The following is a 24,689-nucleotide window of genomic DNA, read 5'->3' as shown; positions in this document are numbered from 1 at the left end:
GAGAACAGGGTCATCCGTTTTTTCTTTTTTTGAAAGACAAAATCCTACTTTGGGTTTTAAGTTTTGAAAAACAAAAGCATGTTATAAGTTTGACGGATGGTACCATCTTTTTGATTTCACGATCTGGCAAACTTTTAATTAATTAATTGTCAGGAACCACAGTGACAGCGGTTCCTGCCAATGTTTAGAGTTGTCAGGAACTGACGGAAAAATTCTAATTTTGGGGGGTGAAGGATTCTCGGTGTGGCGTGTTTAAAGTACTCTGCCAAATCGACGACTTATCTCTGACAGCCAAAGTCTAAATCAGCCTCTTAGGCAATGTGCCAACCCCAATCTGAAAGCTAGCTGTACTGCAACCAGTACACAATGACATTAGATGTCACATCAATTTTACGTATCAACATTTGAACAGCAGTGATACAAGGATTCTCTTCATGAGTGTATTTATGACTAGTGCATCCACCGTCAGGTAAGTCTGCACTGTTGTGCTGTTGCATGGCTTGTGGGTTCCTCAGTTAGTATTTCCTATTCTTCAGATTCCATGAAGGGCACACATTTCCACTGCTTATAACGGTATAAGGCACATTACTCCCATAGAGTTACAAGAATTCAACTTCCAGAACTCGGCGATGCGGCGAGCGCAAGGTAAGTAGTTTTATTATTTTTTTTCTTTTTTTTTCTGTCCCATCGTCTGTCGACTTCCCTGTTGCCCCACCCCACTGCTCACCGTTCTTACCTGTGCCAGCCGCCACTGCTTATATCTCTACCTACAAAGACTAATTTTGTATAATGCTGAGTAGTCCTATTGTTTACTTGTGATCTTCTCTATGCCACAATGGCAGGTTGAATTCCTTCATTACTTGAGCAGAGTTATGCCCCACCTTTTTGAATGCGTATCTGAGAGTGAGATGTACATCACATGGGGGATGTCTCTTTGTAGAAGTATTGTAATGGTGTTCCCACCACCGTTTACTTAGCAGCGGTCATACTGTAGCATCATGTGTTAAATGTCATATTGACAGGGTGGGATCACTGACGGTCGGATGCTCACCACTGAGCTGTAGATACTTCCCTGGATTTAGCACTCCTCTCAGATGTTAAAGGCTTTCCCATTACCGCCAACCTTAAATCAAGCTACATGTTTCAACCTCTGGCTGCCACTCCATCCACACAGCCATAGTTCTGATAGTGCAACAAAATGCTTGATCCCACAAATCAAATGTAAATGTTTGATATATATTTTATTTTTTCTTTGGCAACATTTGTACATTAAATATTATTAAATACATATTAGAATATATTAGAAATAAAATATTTGATACTTTAAAAATATAGCTTTTACGTGAAAATGATGTCATTTATTCGTGATCCGTCAACTAGATTTAGGCAGATGGTGGCATGGACCATGATGGAGGCACAGTGGAAAGGAATGATGGAATCAAAGTTTGGCCCTCTGTGACTACAGCGACTCATGTGGGCTGTTGATGAGAGATGGATGCTGGAATGTCTTGTTTCTGGATCAAGATATTTTGGTAAGGCTGATCCACGGCCTCCCAATGGAGACCGATAGATTGATTAGGATTATGGCTTCTAATTAGAGGTTGACACCTTTCTTAGTCATTACCTTTATCAGTATATTATTCACCATCTTGGCCTGTGGGTGGGCAGGGCTATTTTGTTGGGGATGATAATGGCCGATTAAGGATTGATTTTGCAGAACCAGGGCTTTTCAGAAATATTTAAAAAAGGAGACTGGAGTTCTCAGAGAAAGTAGTCAAAATTGGGTGTAGGGAATTCTCCAATCATTTACTAATGCACACAATAAAATTGGCACCTCACCGCCACTTCCTCAGAAAAGTCCTTGCCCTGTGAAGAAACATCTGGGAGAAAAAAAGCTTCTGCCTGCCTACTGGACAAAAAAGACTGGAGGAATCCTGACTCCTGCGGCATCCAGAGACTTGAACTACTCTCAGGAGTTGTTTTTATAGGGACACAAAAGGAAGAAGGGACATTGTGCTTTGAAGTCTGTCCAGTGGAACTGAGGGCTGTAGGAAAGACCATAAGTCACTTTCCCAACATGAGAAAACTTTTTGGGACTCTTTGTTGTAGAAGGAGGTAGGGGAATGGAGGTCTATCTCCCACCTAGAGCTGTTACTGAAATCCTTCAGAGAAGGAACCAGAAGACTGCAAGCACCAAAGTGTATCAACGTGAAAGAATACTGAGTCTGCCCCTCACTTTTTCCCATTCAAGCGCAAGATCAGCCTTTGGTGGCTGTTTTTGGGACCTAAAGTGACTAAGGGTCATCTCTTGTTCATGTGAATATTTTTACCACTTTGTCTTAAAACTTGAAACATTCATTTATTCAGTTTGAGTTTCTCAAATTTTACATGCTTTGCATAAACTCTTTTCTTGCTTTTTCTAAATCGGCATTGAATTTTATAATATGTTTTGTTTTTTAACATTTAACATGTTGTATGATGCGGCTTTCTAGAAAATGACAGGGTGTGTGTGTCGGTGCTACCAGGAGTTGGTCAGATATCCACTTAACACTGTATTATAATATATTCAGATTGTGTTTGTTAAGTTGGTATGGTGCCTGCTTTCAAAATAAATTACCCCAATTTCTGATAATTGCTTACAACAATGCTCATAGTTGCTGTATAAACATATAATGATTTAACTGCTGTATAATCTTGATCCTAACTCCAATCTGTTGCCCTGGGCAAACTCCAACTCTTTCCTAAAAAATATTTTTCAACATCTACACTGACCATACTGGGTGGGATTTCATATGGGGTAACTAAACGCTCTAAATAAATTCACTAGGAATAAACAGATCACCACCAGGAAACCCCATTGATCTTGTGAAAAAGATATAGGAGCATTATCTGTGTGCTGTTCACAAATAATGTTACACTTTGGTCTCACATGTAAATTGATAAATTGATTGTGGTCACACTTTCTCATTTGGGTTGTTACTTTGCTCCTACTCTGGGGAATATGAGATGTTACAACGCATGCGATACATCGCATGCCATTACAACACGGTTGTTACAACCACCGCATTGTTACATCACATACCATTACAACACAAGTCATTTATGATTAGCTGTAGGGGGCGCTGGAGGTTGGAATACTATAATTTACTATTCCAACTCCAGTCTGTGCAACAGTAGGGAAGGTGTTGGATTTTAAATCCAACACCTTCTGCAAGTCGTTGTAATGACTTGCGTTGTAATGGTTTGCTGTGTAACAACGCGGTCATTGTAACGACCACGTTGTAATGGCATGCGATGTAAAGGATGTCTCCCTACTCTGGGCCCCTCAATGTAAATGTAAATGTGTTGTACTTGTATAGCGCACTGTTACCCTAAGGTGTCCTTGCACTGTACTCATACCACTGTGGAACCCTTCCTGGCTTTTCCCTGTGAAATGTCCACTCCTGGGCACCCCCAAGGTGAAGCCAGGCATCCCGGCGCTGTTGGGGCTCTTGTGGAGATTAAGCAAGCTATTGCCCAGAGTGGCACCCATGATTAGAATAGGCACCGAGGCGAGAATTAACAGGTCTGAGGAAATTGAGCCCAAGACCCACCGAGGCGGGAATTGAACCCTGGTCCCAGGCCAGACCTCTGCATCAGGGTCTGCCGCTCTAACCATTGAGCCACACTTCTCCACTGGGTGCAAATACCTAGTTCTGGGTCATGGTCTCTTACTGGGGGCTCATCATTGCTCAGGGGGTGACTGTTCATTGGAAATTCATCTAATGCTCTGGATTTTGGTTTCTTGTTGGAGTTGATAAAGTGTTGCATGCCATGGCATCACTGTAGGGGATGAGGAAGTACTGAAATCCACAGGCTCTGTTGATGGTGTCAAATTCTTGGTCTTGGTCAACATTTCTAAGAGTCGTCACCTTGATCTGGGTCATTGCCTTTGGAAGTTAAACACTGCAGCGGCCATGGCCTGTCACTGCATGTCAATGCACTGCTCTGTGCCATGGTCTCATGTTAGGGGTTCTTACTCTGCTCATGGCCATGGCCTCTCATTGCTTGCCACCACTGCCTTTAATGCTGGGAGGTCCGCTTCTCTTTTTTGGGATCAATGGATTGCTGGCAGTATTGGCCCCGTATTGTGGGGGTGAACATCATGAGACAGAGGGGGTGAGAATACTGGTTGTGGTTTCAGTTATGACCACCTTGCTGGGGTCGAATAGAATTGTGATGGTTCAGTTGCTTCGTCAGGCACAAGATCTTTGCTTCTGTATTTTTATTTTCTTCATCCTTTTTTTGGAGTCTCCTGGGTCAATCATCTGCCAGAAACAGAAAAGAAGGCATCAGAGGTCAATTGCATGATACATGACGTAGGACATTATTTAGCTAACACATGGCCATAGTATCTTCTCTGTGGGAATCTCTGCAACTGGCAGGGTCTGCACCTGACACTGCAGCTGCTGGGACGAGGCCTGAAAACCAGTGCCACTGGAATCCATTCTTGGATGCTACAACTGCTAAGAGCAGCTGAACGCTGCACATGTTAGGATAAGGGCCTACATGAGCCGGGCTGGGCCTCTACAGGCTGGGCACTGTAAAGTCCTGTGTCACTCTCCCCACTCTGTAAACCTGGCACCCCTGGGCAGCATGCAAACCCCTGACTGGCACTGCTACAAGGACCTACAGGAGGGAGAGCCAAGGCATCGGCGCGGCTAGGGCGAGTATCAAGTTCTGTCCGAACCCCTTTCCCATGGGACTAGCGAGTCAAAAGAGGACTGGGCCAAGCACCCAAGGCACTGCCCAGTCCCTGAAAGACAAAAACTGCCAGACGCAGCACCGCTGAGGGCGTACTTTCCCATGGGACGATGCTCTGTCTGTTCTTTAAAACTGAAGGACAGGATCAGCAAGGAGTCAGACTATGGACTGTGGCTGGCCCGCACGAGGCTCTGGAAGCGTGCAACAATGCACAAGAGACAACCACAAGCGCACTGATCTAAGGAGCTGAAGCACAAGACAGTGGGGCATAGTATCAAGAACGGCGTTAAAATTATCGCCGCTTTAGCGGCAGGAAACTGCCGCTAAAGCATCGATAATGGGCTTGATAATATGCCCTTGAGAATTCCAATAGAAGCCCACTCCTCACACACAAAAATTTATTTTTCAGAAAATAGTTGGGTAGAAGTGCTTTCAGTCAGTCAATGTGAGGTGTCTGATGGATATCACCTGGGATTTTTATATGGCCACATTGACAACACACACACACTCTCTCTTTTGTCTTTTGTTTGAAGGCCTTAAACAACGTTGATTAGTTTGGGAAATATTGCGTTTTAAGTACCCCTAATTATTCATACTCGTCCCTCCTCCCACTGCCCTTTATTCCCCCCCCCGTACCCTGCTTCTCGTGTAATGTGTTTCAAAGAGATGTCCCAGCGCGATTGTTGTGAAATCTAAAGCTCACCCCGCACTAAGTCATACTGACCAAGCCACGCCCCCGCACCTTGAAGTGATCCAGTTGACTCCAGGCGCTGCACAAACGCCTTACTCGTTTAGGTTTAAAGCTCTACAATGTCGCTCAAAATATACCTACCTGGCCTTCTATACAGTTCACTTGAGAAACTCCCTGGCTATAGTGGTGTCATCGTCGTCGTTGCGGGTCAACTAATGTTTTAAACTTCATATTCGGAAACATTAACCAGTACAATAAACGTCACTCGATGCAGAGTTATAATATATATATTGCTAGATTGAAACACACACATTGAAGAAATAAGCGTGCATTAAAGACCCTATTCTGCGTTTCTCAGTCATTTTTTGCATGACTCGGATGCTAAATGTCAATGACTCAGATCGAGCTTTGGCTATTAAATACCAGATCAGACCTGTAGCTTGGCTCTGGCTCTCCCTGTTAGTTTCCTGCTTTGCCCATCTTTCCAAAAAGCCTGTGTATTATTCCCCCGCATGACTGGTGGCCAGATGAGCCTATAAACCCCGGCCTACTACGAAAGTGCAACAATTTCAGGGGCGCCGGTGGATATCTGAGATAACTCCATTAGCGGCGTTCTTTACTAGGCTGCTTGAGAAAAATATACGCAGATACTACACTGAAATGTCATCATCCTAAAATACCGCTAGGTGGAACCAGAGGACAGCAGTGAATATTTACGGGGCTCCCTGGACTTGAGGCTTGACCAAGGTAATGTAATTGGTATTTATAGAGCGATCCAAGCTAGAAAGCATCAGAGCGCTGTACAATACAGAGTGACTGATACTTAATTTCCAAGAGCACATTTTGTATATGTGTTTCTTAAACCACACTGGTAGCCGGGAGGGGCATTTCAGGTCCCCATTTACAAACGCTGTACACTAAATCCAGCCGGAAGGGCAGGGTTGATTCTTGACATACAGTGCCCAACAACGAATACATTTCCAGTCTGCTGCTTTTTGTGTTGATTGTTGTCTCTTGTTGCGCATTTTGGTCCCTATTTTATTTTTATAACGTCGATAACGTCTTTGTTTTTTCGTTCTGCCCCAAGAGTCCAGTGTCCAAATGCTACAACTCGATGCACCGAACCCTTTCACACCTGGTCTTCTGTAAATTCCACCATCAGCGGGAATAGTAGCCAGTCGGGGGTCTGCATCACTGTACAACCCTTCCAGAGGTGATGATACATGGGACGAAGTGGCATCTGCCATACACTATGATAACATAGCAAGTCACCGAGGAGTTCAGTGACAAGGAAAGAGTTCTGAAGCCAAATGCCTTCACACGGTCACAGAACTACGGGGTGACCTGCAATATCCTTGTAAAGTACGGCAGAGGGTACTTTGTTCCTTATAATACATGGTCACAGTATTATCCTTCCCCTAAAAAGCTTACACCTTCAGCTCTTGCTCTTTCAAATGAAAAAATACTGTTGCAAGTGTGAGGAGTAAAAACAAAAAGATGGAGCATAATACTTACCCAAAATTCCAGCGAGTGAAGTGGAAGGGTCAGCGGAGGGTTAGAGGTTTCCCCACAAGATTTGTTTTTTAAAAAACAATGCATTTTTAGGCTTTGTTTTCAGATTAACTTGCTAAAAAGCCATGAACTCTTAAAGGGAGCTAGTGAATTTCCAGCATTTTAATAGTGTGCCAAGGAAATATTACAAATCGCAGCAGGTGACTGTTATTTTCAAATATTTTCCACGGGCCCCATCTGTATTTGAAACATTTCCTTTAGTGTGTCAGGGCCCGAATTTTGCCATGGGTGTTCCCATGGAGGGGAGAGGATATTGTGTAATGGCCAGGACAGCCAACTTTGGAAGTGGGGAACCAGGTTCGAGTCTTGGAGTTGACTCAACATCCAGTTAGTCTGGGGAAATCACCTCATCTCCCCATGCCTAAAAAACCAAAATGATTGTGTCCATGTGTAATGCAACTTGTGCTCATGTAAAGCGCTTCAATCGTGCTATATAAAACTGTAAACGTACATGTTTATGGCATGGATCTACTCCTAATGTGAAGAATTATCTTGAGTATGCCAGGGCCAATATTCAGTCAAAGGTATCCCCTTATGTTTAGAATCATCATATACAATGTGTGGCCCACATGTGAAAAATTACATCTAGTATTCCAGGGTCAGTATTTTGCAAAAAGAACAATTGATGGACAGAATGCTGTACAATGTCAAACATTCACCCCAGTACAGAGGCCTGGGCCTATGTCCATCGTTTTTTTGCTCCCCGTGCCATACCAGTTTGAACCCAGCCATATGCAAATCAGTCGTGATCCTTCTCCCCATGGGAACAGTCCAGCACGAACTGCCAGGCCAGGTCTTCCTTGGACCGGAAACAAGCATCCTAGGACCGGTTTCAGGGTATCACCCCTCATCAGCCAGGCTATCTTGACTCCAGTGGCACGGATACCCGTCCAACTCAGGGTGACACATGCAAAAAGAACAATTGATGGACAGAATGCTGAACATTGTCAAACATTCACCCTAGTACAGAGACCTTGGCCTAAATCCATAGTTCTTTTGCTAACCATGGCATTCCAGTTTAAACCCATCCATATGCAAATTGGTCTTGACACTGCTCATATACAATGGTTAATCTCCCTTATGCCATGAATTAACTCCACTATGCAAGGGCTAGCATTTTGCCAAGAGTTGCCTCATATGCCAAAAATTAACTCCAGTATACCAGGGCCATCATTTTGACAGGGATACCCACTCTGCCGTATACCACACATACTCTCACTTGTACAAAGAATTACCTTCAGTATGCCTGGGCCAGCATTTTGAAATGGCTTCCTCCACTGACCAATAATTATCTCCAGAGTGCAAGGTCCAGCTCCACACTCACAAGCATAATACACACACACACAGACACACTGTCACATGCACACACTAACACTCACTCAATTGCACATACACTCACATTCACTCAATCACACATATACAAACACTCACACCTAATCTCAGGTTCACCTATACTCATCACTCACTCTTACTTAATATCACATTCACTCACACTCACTATCAGTCACTCTGACTTTCACTCGCAATCTCACATTCACTCACACTCACTTTCTCTGTCACTTTCACACCCCTTCACACACTCTCCAATACATTCATGTTTACAGACAATCTCTTACTCATTGACTCAGTTAACCACTCTGTTACCAGTTCAATCTCACTTATGCGCTCTTACACTCTTTAGCTCTCTCACTCTCAGTTGCTTCTTCCCACAAACACACTAACTTTCATTCTCTCAGTCACTCTCACTCCCCCTCACAAGCACATACTCTCACACTCACTCTATCACACACACACACACACACACACACTCACTCACTCTGTTGCATTACAGAATATCAACTACAAAAACACTGTGGTAAATAACATATTGTTGTCAAAATACCAACAGCCAAAATATCGATTTTACATACTAATAATTAAGGCTCCCTGTTTTCAGTTTTTACTGATTTTTACAGATAAATACAGCCAGAATACATTAATTTTCTTGTCTGTATTTATTTTTAAATGTGGATAAGAACGGAAATTGGGTTGCTTTTTGGGTAATTCTAAATACTGTCTGCCATGACTGCCAGGCCAATAGATGTTTGGATTAATAGATCAGGAATTTTAGTAAAGAGGATTTAACAGCAGTAGATATGCACAAGGGTGATACAGAAATTTGCATATTTTCATATAGCTGCTCTGATTTTTCTTCGGCGGGTGTTCACAGCACAGAAACCTGTCGGTCATTCAAGCATGAGTTCATATTTATCGTTTAAAATAAATGTGGAAATATACTTTTTTCAGATAATTTTTCCACAAAACCCAAAATAAATATGGATAAATACAGATAAAATTTGCCCCAAAACAATATCGATAAATACAGACGGAAAAGGATAAAAAATAAATACCATAAAACCGGGAGCCCTACTTATAATGCAAAGTACAAAAATATCAACTGTCAAAATATCTTAGTCCAAAATATCAACATTATACTGATGGGTTTATGGATTTCATTGCAATTGATATTATTATAATTTAAAATAAATGGTCATTTTTAATACATTACTTTATTTAAAAAATAATATATAAACATTAATGTATTACCTTTAAATAAATGAAGAAAGTGCATGCTTTGGGGTAATATTCAAACTCCAATCTATCAAACACTGGGCAAAGTGCATACATTTGGGAAGGGGTCACATTTTCTTTCCTAACTCCAGTATAAGACACATTGAGGAAAGGGCATACTTGGGGGAGGAGGGCAGATTTACTAGTCTAACTCCAGTCCAACAAATACTTGGGAAAGAGCACATATTGGAGAGGTCATATTTAATACATCTAAATAATATAAGGGCATATTTACTATTATTTGAAAATATCAATAAAACTTTAAAAAACCTCATTTCAAATAAAGAAACATATAATCTTTAACAATTATTAAAATACAGTTGAAAATGCTATAAATATATTAGTGGTCTTACAAAACTATCCAAACTATTACATATTTAGTTTTAATAAACAATATCCCTAACCTCCCACATAAAAAACATAAATCAAAACCAAAAAAAGCTCAGAGGATAATGAAAAATGAGTTTCAAAACCAAAAATAAATTTACAATGTTGACATTTTACATATTAAAGTTTTTGGTTACTTATAACTTCATATTTTGTTTAAGAAAACATAACCAACCCATTCCCCTATTGTATCCCACAACCCATATTAATAATGCAATAATAATTTTATATAAAATGATTGCTTTATCACATACATCAATAAGTTAAAAAAATATACAGGCTAAATGAAATCTTTTTATTTAAAAATCAACATAATTTATAGATTAATATCAACTATTATATAATTTATTTAATGACTACTCACTTAATCCAACATTAATCTCCACATACCCAAAAATAAAAGTAAATCAATGAAATTTATAAAGCAGGAAAACAAAAAATAACAATGCCAAACATTACAGAGTTAAAAATCTAAGCAATTAGCAATAATTACTATACTTAAAAAAGAACACCACTCACCCAAACCCCAGTACACCTCATGACCTTTAATGAAGTTTTCTATTATAATTAACAAATATAAAATTATGTTAAAATTTAAAATGTTTACATAATTAATACATGTATATGCATTTTATTTAGCAGAGTGCCTCCACAATCCACCAATAAAATCCACAACCAAAAATGTAAATTTATTGCATCATTTAAAAAAGAAATTAAACATAAACAAATACATATCAATTAAAACATAATAATTGACTTTAATTATTTAAAATATTACATAATTTTAAATACCACTACCTACCTAAACCCCCAATAAACAGAACTTAAAAAATATACATTACTTTCATATTTAAAAAAAACAATTACAAATAAATTTTCATAAAAACGTAAATAATTAAATGAAACCATAATGCAATAAAACAATATAATAAAACAAATACTAGTCAACACTATTTTAAACTTCAATATTTTCATGAAACAGTAAAAATGGAATACTTACCTTTGATATTTTTGTCCGCTATATTTTTGTAATTATTATATTTTGATGACAATATGATGATCAGATGATATTTTTGAGTCGATATTTGGTGGAATACTGATGTATTGAGTCATAACCTAGAACCATGTAACTGTTGTCACAGAATGCATCCAACTCTTCTTAAACCTATTAAGCATTTACTGCTGTAGCCTCTCTTGGCTTTGCCGAGTGAGTCTTAATTTAAACATAAAAAAACACTCCCCAAGATCATCTCAGCACAATGAGCCCTGCAGGCAACTACTGGGGTTCTCACTGAAGAGTCAAGGCACCTTGGGAATGGGAGTTTGCAGACTTCTTTCTGCAAGAGCACTCCTTCGAGGTAAACTCCTTGATGCAGGTCAACTGGGTGCTGTGTGGTGACTGGATAAATTGTAAATTGTCCTTTTCAGTTTTCCCTTTTTTATTCTATTTACTTAAATAGTAAATAATTTTTTTATTCTGCTATGATATAAATTAAAAAGCCTGACTTTAACAAAGAACAAGCAGTGTCAAAACCAATAGGCCTGATGTTGGCTGTCGACCTTTCGACTTTGCAAATGCTTAATTTGTTTGTGAATGGTTTTGTTTGACATGCGTCACACAAGCAGCCTGCTAGCAATGTTGGGGGAGCTACCACTTCCTTGACCCTCAAACAAGCTTTGTCTAAAAGCCAAACTATATTTACAAATTTTGTAGTGTAAAAGCACACATTGCCCCAATAAATATTTGAATTGAAAGGGATTAGTATTCTGCAGATGTGCACATTGTGCAAGAGCAGAACGCCATTACTCACAGTCAGGTAAGCCAATGACTGAAGTGGGCTGACCTGTACCCAATGATACATGCTAGGGTGGAAGAAAATATGAATAAATAAATTCAGGATTGGTAAAGCACGGCAAATCACCCGCGAGGGTCTCAAGGCGCTGAATTGTAGGCATGGGGAGATTAAGAGCCTTATTACAAGTTTGGCGGTTCCATGGACTGCCGTATCGGTGTTGGCGGTCCGAACGCGGTAAGCTCGGCGGACCAAACTCCATATTACAAGTTGGGCGAATCGGCTTTGCGAAGACTGTCGCTGGACCGCTGAGACCTCCAACGGTCTGCCGACCGCAGGGTTTGCGGTCGGGGAAAGGCAGCCACCATCGGGTGGTACAGGGGAGCTGCACCGCTATCCGTATTATGAGTTAACACTTCAACGATCGGACAACGGCCTGCTTCAAGGTGGTGGTGACTAAGGTTTTAGGGTGCGTTTTCACCCCTTTCTTCTTCTTCCAGGCAGATTCCGATGTGAATCCCTTTCTCCAGGACCCCCATTCACAGCAGGACCTTCATGTCGAGGATTACAATCCTGTTTGTGGTGATCTACAGGTGAGTCCTTTTCGAACCATATATTCATTGTCAGGACTGGCCACATGTGGTCTGAACCTCGGTAATGGGTATATGGTATTCTTCCACATATAATATGCATATGTGTGCATCTAACAGTATTTAACGCTGCTGCGCTGCCTCCACACCGCCGGCCCCGTGGTCAACTCCTAATATGGCGGTCTTTGGACCGCCAGTGCTGTGAGTTGTTGGCGGGGGCGGCCGTTGTCCTACAACTATCATTCTAAGGCCCTAAGTGATTTGCCCAGAATCACAGGATGTTGATGCCAACGCCGATACTTGAACCTGGTTACTACCAGCGTTGAAGTCAGCAGCTAAGGCTGTTATGCCACATCCTCCCCTTAATTACATTACAGTTTACAAAAGGATAAAGAGGGCTGGCTGAAAACCTCTGTAAGTACGTATTGTGTATATATTTTTAATAAAAACAAAAGGGCCTGGCTCATGCCAGATCTAAAAATGTAAGACAGCAGTATTCCACCATTGCTTAATTGAACAAACAATGGAAACCCCAATAAGTTGGGCTTTAACTGCCAGCCTTTGGGCTATGTTGATCTTTGTTTTGGTTTATTTAGTTTGGTTTTGAAAGAGCAGAATGAGGTCACTAATCTGTGAAGTTAGCAAGTGGCTTAAGTGGGCTGAGTCACCCACGCCCTGCCTCACTCTCACTCACACATTCCCCGTATCTGCAAAAGCAGAGCAGGAGGTCTCTCTTTCTCCTACATTGCGGCCAAAATGACCTCCCTCAACACATCAGAGCCCCCCCACACTTTTTGAATTCCACAAGAAGATGAAGACCCGAAGATCACACATCTACAAACCTGTCAAAGTGCCTGGGTACCATCACAGGTTAGTGGTGCACTATACATATCGGCATAACATAACATAACAGTCATTGCCCCATTCTGATTGTTGTAGTGGGCGAAAGAAAAATGTGAATGGCAGAACAACAGACCAATGGATGAATAGGACTCACTGAGATCCCCAGAATTCAGCATATTATATGTAATTATAGTAACTTCATAAGGTCTTGGCTGATCCCGGTCCTCATTAGGGTTCTTGACGCTGACTTCAATTATCAGAGGAGGAGCTGAGGGAGACGCTAAAAACTGGGACGGGGTAGTTAGGGGAAGCAAATATCCTAGTTTTAAGTTTCTTGCAAAACATAGAGTGATTGTACACAGATCTAAGTGGAGGAGGAAATCATTTCACATTATTATAGTTAAGCAAGGAAAGGCCTGCCTGTCTAGACGGGAGTGGCGACACAAGGAAATTAAGAATAAATTATCTGTGGTTGAGCGAAAAGTTGTTTCAAGTCAGCATTTTGCACCCTCAAGGTGCCTGTACAGGAGATCCAAAGGTAGCCTGAGGTCAAGGGAATTGCATTAGGGCAAGCAGGAAAATAACAAAGCCTGGATCGTGGTTTTATAGAAGGAAGTACAGAGAAGAGCATGCATGTCTGGAAGATGTCAATAAGGAAAATGCAAGTAGAGGTGAACATGTTGATTGTGTTTTCTTCTGATAGACAGGGTTAAAAAATGAAGCCTACATTGCGGACATTGGTGACAGGTTGAGGTAATGCTTCGGGGTTATGGTCTGTCGTTGACTCAATAACCAGAGACTAGGCGAACCCCAACAAGCAGCACCTTCATTTTTTCATAATTCAGTATACATTAATTGGAACATGGGTTGCTGAGGCTGTAACTGACATATGGACTTCATGTCATCCACATATACAAAGAAAGCGAAACCACATGACCTAATTAAGAAGGAAAAAGCAATATTAAAAAGAAAAAAAGGTATGAGCCATGCCTTGGCGAACGCCACGAGGGGATTTTAAAGGTGGATTTTAACAACAGCAGAAGGGAGACAGCTTAGACAGTTTGACAAAAGGAGTGAAACCAGAAAAGGGCCCATTCCCTTACCCCCTTCACGTGAAGATGGTATCAGAAAATGAGGAGAAATACCATGTAAAAAGCCATTAAAAAGTCCAGCAGCGTGAGGGTGCTAGTCCCCTCCTCAGCCGGGTAGTGGTCCCACCCTCACCTGACAGACTAAAACTGAGACCAGGACAGCTCCGGTGTCAGGGGACGCTCCTAGGTCAGCCAGGGATTCATCTAGTGAATGTGTAACTTGGGGGATTTGGTAGAGACCACACTGTGCGGGGCTAAGAGACCAGGCATGAGAGAGATGGGGTGATCATAAGAGAATACAGAGAACTCCTCGGTGTTCTTCCTTTCTCAAGGCCAGCAACCAATCCATTTTTTCCCAGTAGGAAAGCAATGGCCACGCAGAGTGGTTGAGGCGTTAGTCACCAGCTCCTTTGCATGTTCTAGGACAGGGGTGGCAAGGGGGGCCAGAGTCGATGGATGTGATCTTTTCCTGGATAGGTTTTCCCTCAGCTGGAAGAGAAGCAGAATAGCTAGAAGGGGGCTCTGAAGACTGGCTGGAAGGGCAGCGGGTTGTGCAAGGAGGCAAACTTTAATGTTTGGTTCTGAGTGTCTCTGAGGATGAAACAAGGGTCTTTCGAGGGTCTGTAGAAGGTTTCTGAGGGCACCCCGATGGCCTCTAAGAGCTGCTTGGGGGAGTTTTAGGACCAAATCAGGGCGGACAGAAGAAAGGTTAAATGTCTCTACAGGTCATACAGGAGGTTTGAATGGGTAAGAATGGATGTCTGTTGTGTTTTCTCATGTGTGTCATATAACAGTGTGCACTGTATGTCTCTATCTCACGTTTGCCTACAAATTTGGTCTCAGCACATGTCTATGTACCTGTTCACAGTATGGAACCACTGGCTACACTTGAGTTACAAATCCAGCAATTTTGGTTAATAGAAGACTAATGTGTGTGCTACGGTTTAAGAGTGTCACGTGTACCTGCAGAATCCCAGTGGGAAAGCACTAGGCCTGGGCGGAGTTCACAGAGTTTTACTCCGCGGAACTCAGCGAAGTGCTGGAAAAACTCCACGTACTCCACAGAGTTCTGCCAGCAGCGGAGTCTATTAACTCACGCTTCTTGCACTGATTTTTAGTGCCGGTAGTTTGTCCCATGCTGTAAAATCAGCACGAACGGCACTACGCGTCACACTAGTGGGCGCTGCTGCTTTTTGCTGCTCGAGTAGACATTCTATTCAAGTGACAGTTTCCTCAATGCGAGCAGCAATCTCGCTGGGAGGAGTCCTAGCAAGCGATTTCTTTCCTCCCAAGTGCTTTGCAACTTAACGTTGGCGAGCAACTTGAGAGAAAAAACTCAGCTCCGCTTCACTTCGCAGAGTTTCTCGGAACTCCGCACGGAGCGGGCAAAACTCTGCGATCTCCACCAGTGAAGGGGAATTCTTCGCCCACCCCTAGAAAGCACATGATTCACAGTGGATGATGAGTTCACCTGAACATATGTATACATGCTATACATTATGCTGTGCCCTTCTCTTACAGGAATCAAGTTTGAACATTTCTCATGAGCTATCATACACAAGAACTTTTGTGTTGCATGATTGCATGCCCCCCCTGGATTAGCATGATTAACAGTTTCTGGGGCACTTGTTTGTCCTGATGAAAGCCCTGGACCAATAGAGGCCAATTGTTATGGGCTGAAACATGGGTAAAAAACATATTAGTGTAATAGGAGCATTACATCCCATTGCTTACCCCTTCCTATTGGTTGTTAACCGTATCTGAACAACAGTCAATAAAAGGGATACCTTGGTTGCCCTAGGGATTTTTATTCTGAGAATAAGGGTGCAATTCATACCATAAATGCTTCCTGGAGTATGATCGAGCCCATTCTGGTTTGTAGGGACTAGTCTGAGACCCGATGGTGAAGCATACCACTGCTAAAGTGGGTGATGGTCTAACAAACAAACACTTGGTTTGTCCATTATACAGGGCGACACTCCTAGGGTTCTAACCTTATATGACTTTGAAATGGAGCCGGGTATCTTCAGGTGATTGTGGATTTATTGAATTAATAAACAACTGTTGTTGTGCTTGTTTCAAAATTAGACAAGCAGATCCACTGTGTGGTAGACTGTCAAAAGCAGGCGGGCAACTAGAGCCAAATTTCGGGGGGGGGCTGAAAAAGATTTCGGGGGGGGCTAAGTCTTCCAGCCATAGGCAGAGTGGCTGTAAGAAGGGGTGAAAACACAACAAAAGCCTAATTAACGAGTAAATGGTCTTTTAAAGACCTGTGAAGTACTCGGGTGCGGCTACAATTAGACGGACGCCAGCCCGCGAGGCTGTCTCAGCCGGGCTGACAAACATGACGGGCGGGGCTGAAGCCCGGTGAGCCCAATGGGTGTTGCGCGCCTGGTCAAAAGTACCAGTGCTGATAATTAAGTGCCTGCGCGGAGCACCAGAAACCACCGTTTCAAATTAAGCACTGATTTGGAAAAATTTACTAACAGAGTCTAATTTATTGTAAAATAAATCTGAAAAATTACCACAGAGGGTGACTCCTGAGGGGATAATAGTGGAGAAAGCAGGCTATGCCCTGCGTAGCCTTAGTGGTGTTGGACACATTGTCTGTTGGCCCATTAATTTTTTGTACACCCAATTTATAAAGATCTATGAAGTTGCTGGGAGAGGTGGTGGTGATCCAATGATTAAAAGGGTCTACATCAGTAGTAGTACCTTGACCACCGTAAAGCCTCTACTCCATAAGAAAAGTGCTCAGATTGGAATTAGTATGATGCATTAAGTTCTACCCTGTGTGCGAGGGGCATTGGTCAATGCTGGTGGCTGGTTACAAAAACGCTGCTTGTGAAGGTGTCCACTAATTCAATATCATCGGTATTGTACTGCATGCTGCAAAGACAGAAGCTGGGCCACGGTGCCAGCATTTGTGTGGTTCTTGTATCGGCCTGGGGCTCACTGCTGCACACAGCTCTCCAGTATCTGCAGCTACTCAGAGCCCGCACCGTCCTCAGATCCCAGGTACGTGCACGTGCCCAGTGCCAGAGCTCCCCAGCAGCAGCAGCCCCCAGGTATGTGCACGTGCCCTATGCCAGAGCTCCCCAGCAGCAGCAGCTCCCAGGTATGTGCACGTGCCCAGTGCCAGAGCTCCCCAGCAGCAGTAGCTCCCAGGTATGTGCACGTGCCCTGTGCCAGAGCTCTGCCAGAGCTCCCCAGCAGCAGCAGCTCCCAGATATGTGCACGTGCCCAGTGCCAGAGCTCCCCAGCAGCCGCAGTTCCCAGGTATGTGCACGTGCCCTGTGCCAGAGCTTCCCAGCAGCGGCAGCTCCCAGGTATATGCACGTGCCCAGTGCCAGAGCTCCCCAGCAGCGGCAGCTCCCAGGTATGTGCACGTGCCCTGTGCCAGAGCTCCCCAGCAGCGGCATCTCCCAGGTATGTGCACGTGCCCAGTACCAGAGCTCCCCAGCAGCGGCAGCTCCCAGGTATGTACATGTGCCCAGTGCCAGTGCTCCCCAGCAGCGGCAGTTCCCAGGTATGTGCACGTGCCCGGTGCCAGAGCTCCCCAGCAGCGGCAGCTCCCAGGTATGTGCACGTACCCAGTTCCAGAGCTCCCCAGCAGCGGCAGCTCCCAGGTATGTGCACGTGCCCTGTGCCAGAGCTCCCCAGCAGCAGCAGCTCCCAGGTATGTGCACGTGCCCAGTGCCAGAGCTCCCCAGCAGCAGCAGTTCCCAGGTATGTGCACATGCCCAGTGCCAGAGCTCCCCAGCAGCAGCAGCTCCCAGGTATGTGCACGTGCCCAGTGCCAGAGCTCCCCAGCAGCGGCAGTTCCCAGGTATGTGCACGTGCCCTGTGCCAGAGCTCCCCAGCAGCGGCAGCTCCCAGGTATGTGCACGTGCCCAATGCCAGAGCTCCCCAGCAGCAGCAGCTCCCAGGTATGTGCACGTGCCCAATGCCAGAGCTCCCCAGCAGCAGCAGCTCCCAGGTATGTGCACGTGCCCAGTGCCAGAGCTCCCCAGCAGCGGCAGCTCCCAGGTATGTGCACGTGCCCAGTGCCAGAGCTCCCCAGCAGCGGCAGCTCCCAGGTATGTGCACGTGCCCAGTGCCAGAGCTCCCCAGCAGCAGCAGCTCCCAGGTATGTGCACGTGCCCAGTGCCAGAGCTCCCCAGCAGCGGCTCCCAGGTATGTGCACGTGACCGGTGCCAGAGCTCCGCAGCAGTTCCCAGGTATGTGCACGTGCCCAGTGCCAGAGCTCCCCAGCAGCGGCAGCTCCCAGGTATGTGCACGTGCCCAGTGCCAGAGCTCCCCAGCAGCGGCAGCTCCCAGGTATGTGCACGTGCCCTGTGCCAGAGCTCCCCAGCAGCGGCAGCTCCCAGGTATGTGCACGTGCCCAGTGCCAGAGCTCCCCAGCAGCGGCAGCTCCCAGGTATGTGCACGTGCCCAGTGCCAGAGCTCCCCAGCAGCAGCAGCTCCCAGATATGTGCACGTGCCCAGTGTCAGAGCTCCCCAGCAGCAGCAGCCCCCGCCCGCCTGCACCTCGCAGACACTGCAGCTTTCCCGTTCCATTGCCTGCGTGTAGCATCTCCAAGGGTGGAGCACAGAGCCACTTATACCTGCAGCCCCCTCCCTGTAACTGGTGCTCTTATGTCACTGGAGCCCCCCATTCCCTCCCCTTCTGGCAACTCTTGAATGCCCACGAGTACAGGGTACCCGCGGCTCTTTCTGCCGCTGAGGCTAGAGTCTCGTACCTACACGGAGAGGCAGCTCCTCTCACTCCAGGACGAGGTGTGGAACTTATCCCGGGCCTGGATGCAGAACTTCTTCACGTGCGGCATGCGCAGGCTGGTGCTGTTGGCGAGGGTCTGCAAAGCAAAGAGAAATCAGAAGACAGCCAGAAAACTACAACTGCCGCACAAGCAGAATGTGGGACACTGTGGGGCTTATTTACAAGCCCCGTGCGCAGTCAGTGCGTCACTTTTAACATGGGGAAAATGTGACATACGGGCGGTGCAAGGGGCTTGTAAATAAGCCCCTGTATGTGTGATGCCCAGAACTTTGTGTGCGTTTGTGTATGGCACACTAGGGATATATTCACAATAACATGTCGGAACGTGATGTTATGCCAACATTGGTAACAGCCATTGCACGCCCTTTTCACACTAATTGAAGCGTGAAAAGGGGCCTTATTTACAAAGCGGCGTTAAGGGGATATCGCCAGGATATCGGCACCAGAATATTATGGTGGCGATATCCCCTTCTAAATATGCCCCCATGTGTCAGATGTTCCTCAGGGCATGGGTCCCACAGTGTCTGATGCCTATCAGCGTACTTTCGTGTGGAGGAAGAGGGCACAGAAAATGTTCATACCTATCCGTCTGTGCATGTATTTACTTATTTACGTTTAATATTCTTAGAACGGAAATGAACACCCGAAGGATCCTTGGAACTAGAGTCTTAAATGTATGCATATGGTTATATGTGTGTGTGTTTGTGTGGTTGAAGTAACCTCTGTGCATGATGCCCAAAAGTTTGGTTGTGTATCTCGGAGACTTGGTTCAATGTGTGCTTGTGGTGACTAGGGGTATGCCAGTAGTAGTAGTGTGCATTAATGCCTGCATGAGTATATGCCTTAGCGTGTGTGTACGTGGCACTGTATATGTATGGTGACCAGCAGCTTGAGCAGTGTGTGCCTGGCACAGAGTGGCTCAGATTATCTGCCGCAGGGGACAGGCACTCTGGCAATCCCCTGGTGGGCTGCAGACTTGGGAGCTGTTTTCAGAGTACAAGGCGCCTCCATGACCCAATCATGCCCCCCTCTAGTCTTGCAGCATGGGGCTGGTTTGAATTCCTTTGCCAGGGCTGGTTTTGGTTTCCACTAGGCTCTGTTTGCAGGGCATCACTTCCTTGCACCTTGACTTACCCAGGGCAGGTTACTGTGTTTCTTTTTGTGGCGCTGCCCTTGCTCTGCTTCAGACACTGAAACATTAAACAACAGAGGGAAGAACGAGGGGCAGTTGCTCCAGGATGCAGGATAATGCCATGTTATGGAGTCTCCCTCTTTCTGCAGATTTTCGGGTGGGTCTGGTTTTACTAGAAATAAAAAAGAAAGACACCTCATGTGACAAGAAAATGTGCTCGACAAATTGTACCAATAAGGAGGCAACATCAGCTGCCATCTAGGGCTGCCCTCCCTCTGTGAGCTACAGTACTGGGTGATTTACAGCAATCTATGACTTGTACTCTACATGGTTGAGACAGACCTGCACGCTGATGGACCAGAATTTATTCTCTATCAGCTTCATCCACTCTTCACCCAATGCAAGTGTAAGGATAGAAGCCCGGGGCTCCCGGTCACAGCCTTACTGTCCTGCACCCTTTTCACTTTTGAATTCTCCTACTCGTAAAGCTTTTCACCTGGTGGTATCTGTGCCACACACCATCCAGGTGGCACCTCCACAGTGCTGCCAGATGGAAAGTTAGACTCTGCATGGTCAAGGAGAGCCCAGAGCGCTCTCCTTTCATGCTCCCACGGAGTACTCTCTCGGGCAGGGGACTGGCAGCAGTATCAGTTGGAAGTAGTTGAGATACAACTTCTTTAATGTACTTTTGAGAGGTTTACCAACCCATACAGTACACATGTTGATTAGAGAGTGCCAAAAGCTAATAGAAAATATGAGCCAACGGATGACAGAGACCCCTCAGTTAGGAAAACTCAGCCCTCACCCACAATTTGTGGAATGCTTCATCATGGGACTTTTCCCACACCCAAAACACCAAATAGTGTTTGGAGGTGCTCTACATTTTATTCAGAACCACCATCACAGGGTTAAAAGAAAACAAAAAAGTAGTGATGGTTAATGGGATATTATTGCCCTACCATCCACCATATTGTTGACACGAGTCACTTTCTTCACCTCTGGGCTCTCCTGCTTCTAAAGCTTTTCACCGGTGGCATAGACATCAAAGACAACCCAGGTGGCACCTCAGAGGTGCATCCAGATGAAAAGATAAACTCTGCACAGTCAGGGAGCACCAAACGTGCCTGTGTTCCATCCTGCTACGGTGTGACCTCCCTGGTAGCGTATTGACAGCAGTATTAGTTGGGAGTGTTTGAGGTGCAACCTCTTTCCCATTCCTTTGAGATGTTTATCAACATCTCTTAACGCCGTCTAGAATAAGCCTTAACTGCTCCACCACAGTTCCATTAGAGAGAGTCAAAAAAAGGAATGGAATCTGAGTACTCATTGCAAGCAACAATGTTCAGGGCCCGGGGACAGTGGGAAGAATCAAAACCACCAAACATTGAGACGACCATCACTCCTGGGTGACTGAGAACTTGGAGAAGGGACAGCAATCGGTGGCAGTGGTGAGATAAATAAAGAAAAACAAAGGGCTGACAGTCATTCAGATATAACAGGCAACCCTGCCTTCAGAAAACAAGCACTGGCAAAGTCAATAGGTCTGCTCTTGGCAAGCCAGCAAATCAGTTTTACAAACATATGCAATAGGCATTAAAAGTGTAAAACTAACAAAAGAAATCTGAAGGCTTGAAAGACGTAAATAATGTCCCACTGCAAAAATCAATACAAATATGAAATTAAAGCAGAAATATAAGCAGGTTTGACCTACCAGCCCTAAGACTAAAGATGACTACTTTCCCGGTGGATGTGCACACGTGCACAAGGAAAATGCCATCACTCACTCTAAAAAGGCCCAATGACTGAAGTGTGTTAACCAATTGCCCCATGATATGTACTGTGGTGCGTGGATGCAAAATGTGATTGGTGCATGAAGAGACCAATGGATGAAGAGGCCCAACGAAAGGCACCTGCATGTAGCTCTGTATTCATGTATTTTATTATGTTTTTGTGGAAAACATGAGGCTGAGGCTGTATGCCAGACTCAAAAAGAAAGAGAATGAGAACCCTCAAAAGAAATGAGCACAGGTGAAAGTAACATGTAGTCAAGAAGCTTGAGAGGAAAAAGTTAGACTTTGAAGCCCCTACTTCAGTGCCAACTTCTAACACAGTAGTTATAGCCTTCCCAAAAGAGATATCTTGTTCTTTTTAGACGCAATAGAATCATGATTCAAATGCAGACAGGAAATTCCCCCTCATCGGGGATCCATATTCAGAGGCGATTACGGATCTTCCAGGTTTTTGCATGGGTGATTTTGACCATTTAAGACCTGGTGGAAATCATGTGGGAAAAATCGTATAATTCTGTGATTTGATTTTGCATCTTTCAATGAGGGGGAAATGTGTGGTATTACCATGTTACCCCCATTCTGAAGGCACGGAACTCAAAATGATTAAATAAAATCTGTAGGGTTTTCCTTTTTCTGTGGGGTTGGTGGGAGATATTCTCCTGTTACTGTCACCCTAATGCAGGAGGGACCCTTTCATTCTGGTGATAATTTGCCTCTCTCTCCGTTACACCTTTGTTACTTTCTGCACCCACCCAAACTATATCAGCCCTTCCTCATCATACGTGACGCTTTCTTAACACTATCTTCCATGTAACATTACTCTCGGATTGTCATTTTCTTTCTACCGCTTGCAGATCCCTATGACACTGTCCACTATGATGTGGTCTAATGTTTCCTTCCACCTCTTTCTGACTCTGTGGCATATTCGTATTCCCTCCATACCCTAATTCAAGGATGTCTGCTGGTCGGGTCTTGGTACTTACTGATGTCTTTGATGAAGAAGGTGGTGGTGTAGTTGCTGTACTTCTTCCCTTGGGTAGCTTCCAGGAAGACCTTGATGTGTTTGTGGTCTTCTCCATAAGGACAGGCCTCAGCATGAATGCACGTGATGGTGTATATAGAACCATCCATAATTTTGTGATCCGTGCACTTTATTGTTCTGGTTGAAACGAGATACAAAGGAGGGTGTGGCATTATTCAATCAATCAATCAATCAATAGCTTTATTTCGATAGCATGTATCATAAAAGCATTGTTCGACAGTTGTACAAAAAGATAAAAACAACATGTATTCGACGGTAATGAATCTTTGGATACAAAATTTCAATAAGAATGTGATGACACAGCATATTAGACATTATATTATACTACAGAACATTAAAAACAGTTATTGTTAAAAGAATTTGTCTAAAAAGTGTGCATACAAATTTCCACAAGTTCATTCCACATAATACACGCATAGATTAAAAGAAGTTTAATGAGAATAATAAAAATATGAGATCAGCAGAGCGAGGTAATGTAAGGTGCAAATGCTTGATCAGTCTGTAAGACTTTCGTGAGTTATGAGAGTGTCCCAGTAAAAACCAAGTTCCGGTTGAATGCGGCATCGCGTGGCATTATTCATCGAATCCCATCAATTCATTAGCAAGTAACAAAACGCCTAAACTAATCACACCTGAAAGAACATTCGACTGAGCCAGCTCTGCTGTCCCTTAGTGAAGATCATACAGGTTGACCAGAAAAGCAATGTAACAGATTAAAGTGGAGAGAAACGGAGAATAAATGGGAAAGAAAGTGGGTCAACACCAGGAAATTGGGAAGTTGTTCTTATTTACTCTATAAACCATGATTACAGTTAAGTATTCCTTTATTAGTCAATAAAACCCCTAAACATCATTACAAATTACAATTCTAAACACAATAAATAAGCTAGAAATTGCAGGAAGGATAAACCATGATTTGATTGATAAGCATCTGACGGGTCATTAGACCTTTCCAACACCATAAAAGCTAGCAAAGAGCTATTTCTGATGAACATCCCATGTAAGGATAAAAGCGCCCGCAAGGTGCGAACAGGCGATATATTGTGATATCCAAAGGTCAGCTGGCATCTCTGGCCTGACTGGTCCCAGCCAAGAGATCTGAAATAGGCATCGCCACTAATTAGAAGCTGAATCCTGCCCAGCGTCGCAGAACAAAATGTAAACTGGAACCTAGACCCTTCACTCCTTGATCTCTTCACTTCTTTTTAGCATGGGGATATTCTTTGTCGTGATTATTATCACGATGAAAAATTGCAGTCGCCCATCACCATAGCTAAGCCTATCACCAAACTGCGGTAAGCTCTGCTCGAGTGCCTACTGCTGGCTGGCGGACCTGCTGAAACCACCAGCCAGAGGAAGCCAGTAAACGTAAAGGAGACCAGCTGCATGCCCTGTCCCAGATGGGAGCTAATACAGCCAAGGAGCAAGGAGAAATGGTGGAGGAACAGTGCCAAGATGCAAAAGAGATGCAACAATAACAACCATAAAGGTGATCCAGCAAAGGTAGCAAACCCTCTACCAATAAACGAGAACCTTGGAATGGGAGCTTTGACATTTCTCCAGTAGGTCTTACAATTCCCAGCTGGCCTACAGGGCACTCTATACTTATGGGGCAGTGAGAAAAT

At 44.3% G+C, this 24,689-nt stretch overlaps 1 protein-coding gene across 1 annotated transcript in view; it reads right to left on the bottom strand.

Moving 5' to 3' along the window:
* Window positions 1–1,220: 1,220 nt before the first annotated feature.
* Window positions 1,221–24,689, bottom strand: part of IL12B (interleukin 12B) — a 51,800-nt gene continuing 28,331 nt past the window's right edge. The window contains exons 5-8 of the mRNA XM_085617585.1: window positions 23,006–23,181; window positions 20,235–20,404; window positions 19,063–19,176; window positions 1,221–4,307 (exon numbers count right to left, since the gene is read on the bottom strand). Of these exons, the coding sequence (XP_085473711.1) occupies window positions 19,063–19,176; window positions 20,235–20,404; window positions 23,006–23,181 (460 nt within the window). The 3' untranslated portion in view covers window positions 1,221–4,307. The remainder of the gene's footprint in view (window positions 4,308–19,062; window positions 19,177–20,234; window positions 20,405–23,005; window positions 23,182–24,689) is intronic.

The sequence above is a fragment of the Triturus cristatus genome, chromosome 7, assembly GCF_964204655.1.
Source record: "Triturus cristatus chromosome 7, aTriCri1.1, whole genome shotgun sequence".
NCBI classification, from domain to species: Eukaryota; Metazoa; Chordata; class Amphibia; order Caudata; family Salamandridae; genus Triturus; species Triturus cristatus.
The sequence above is the reverse complement of the archived record's forward strand: the minus strand, read 5'-3'. Positions and strand labels throughout refer to the sequence as shown.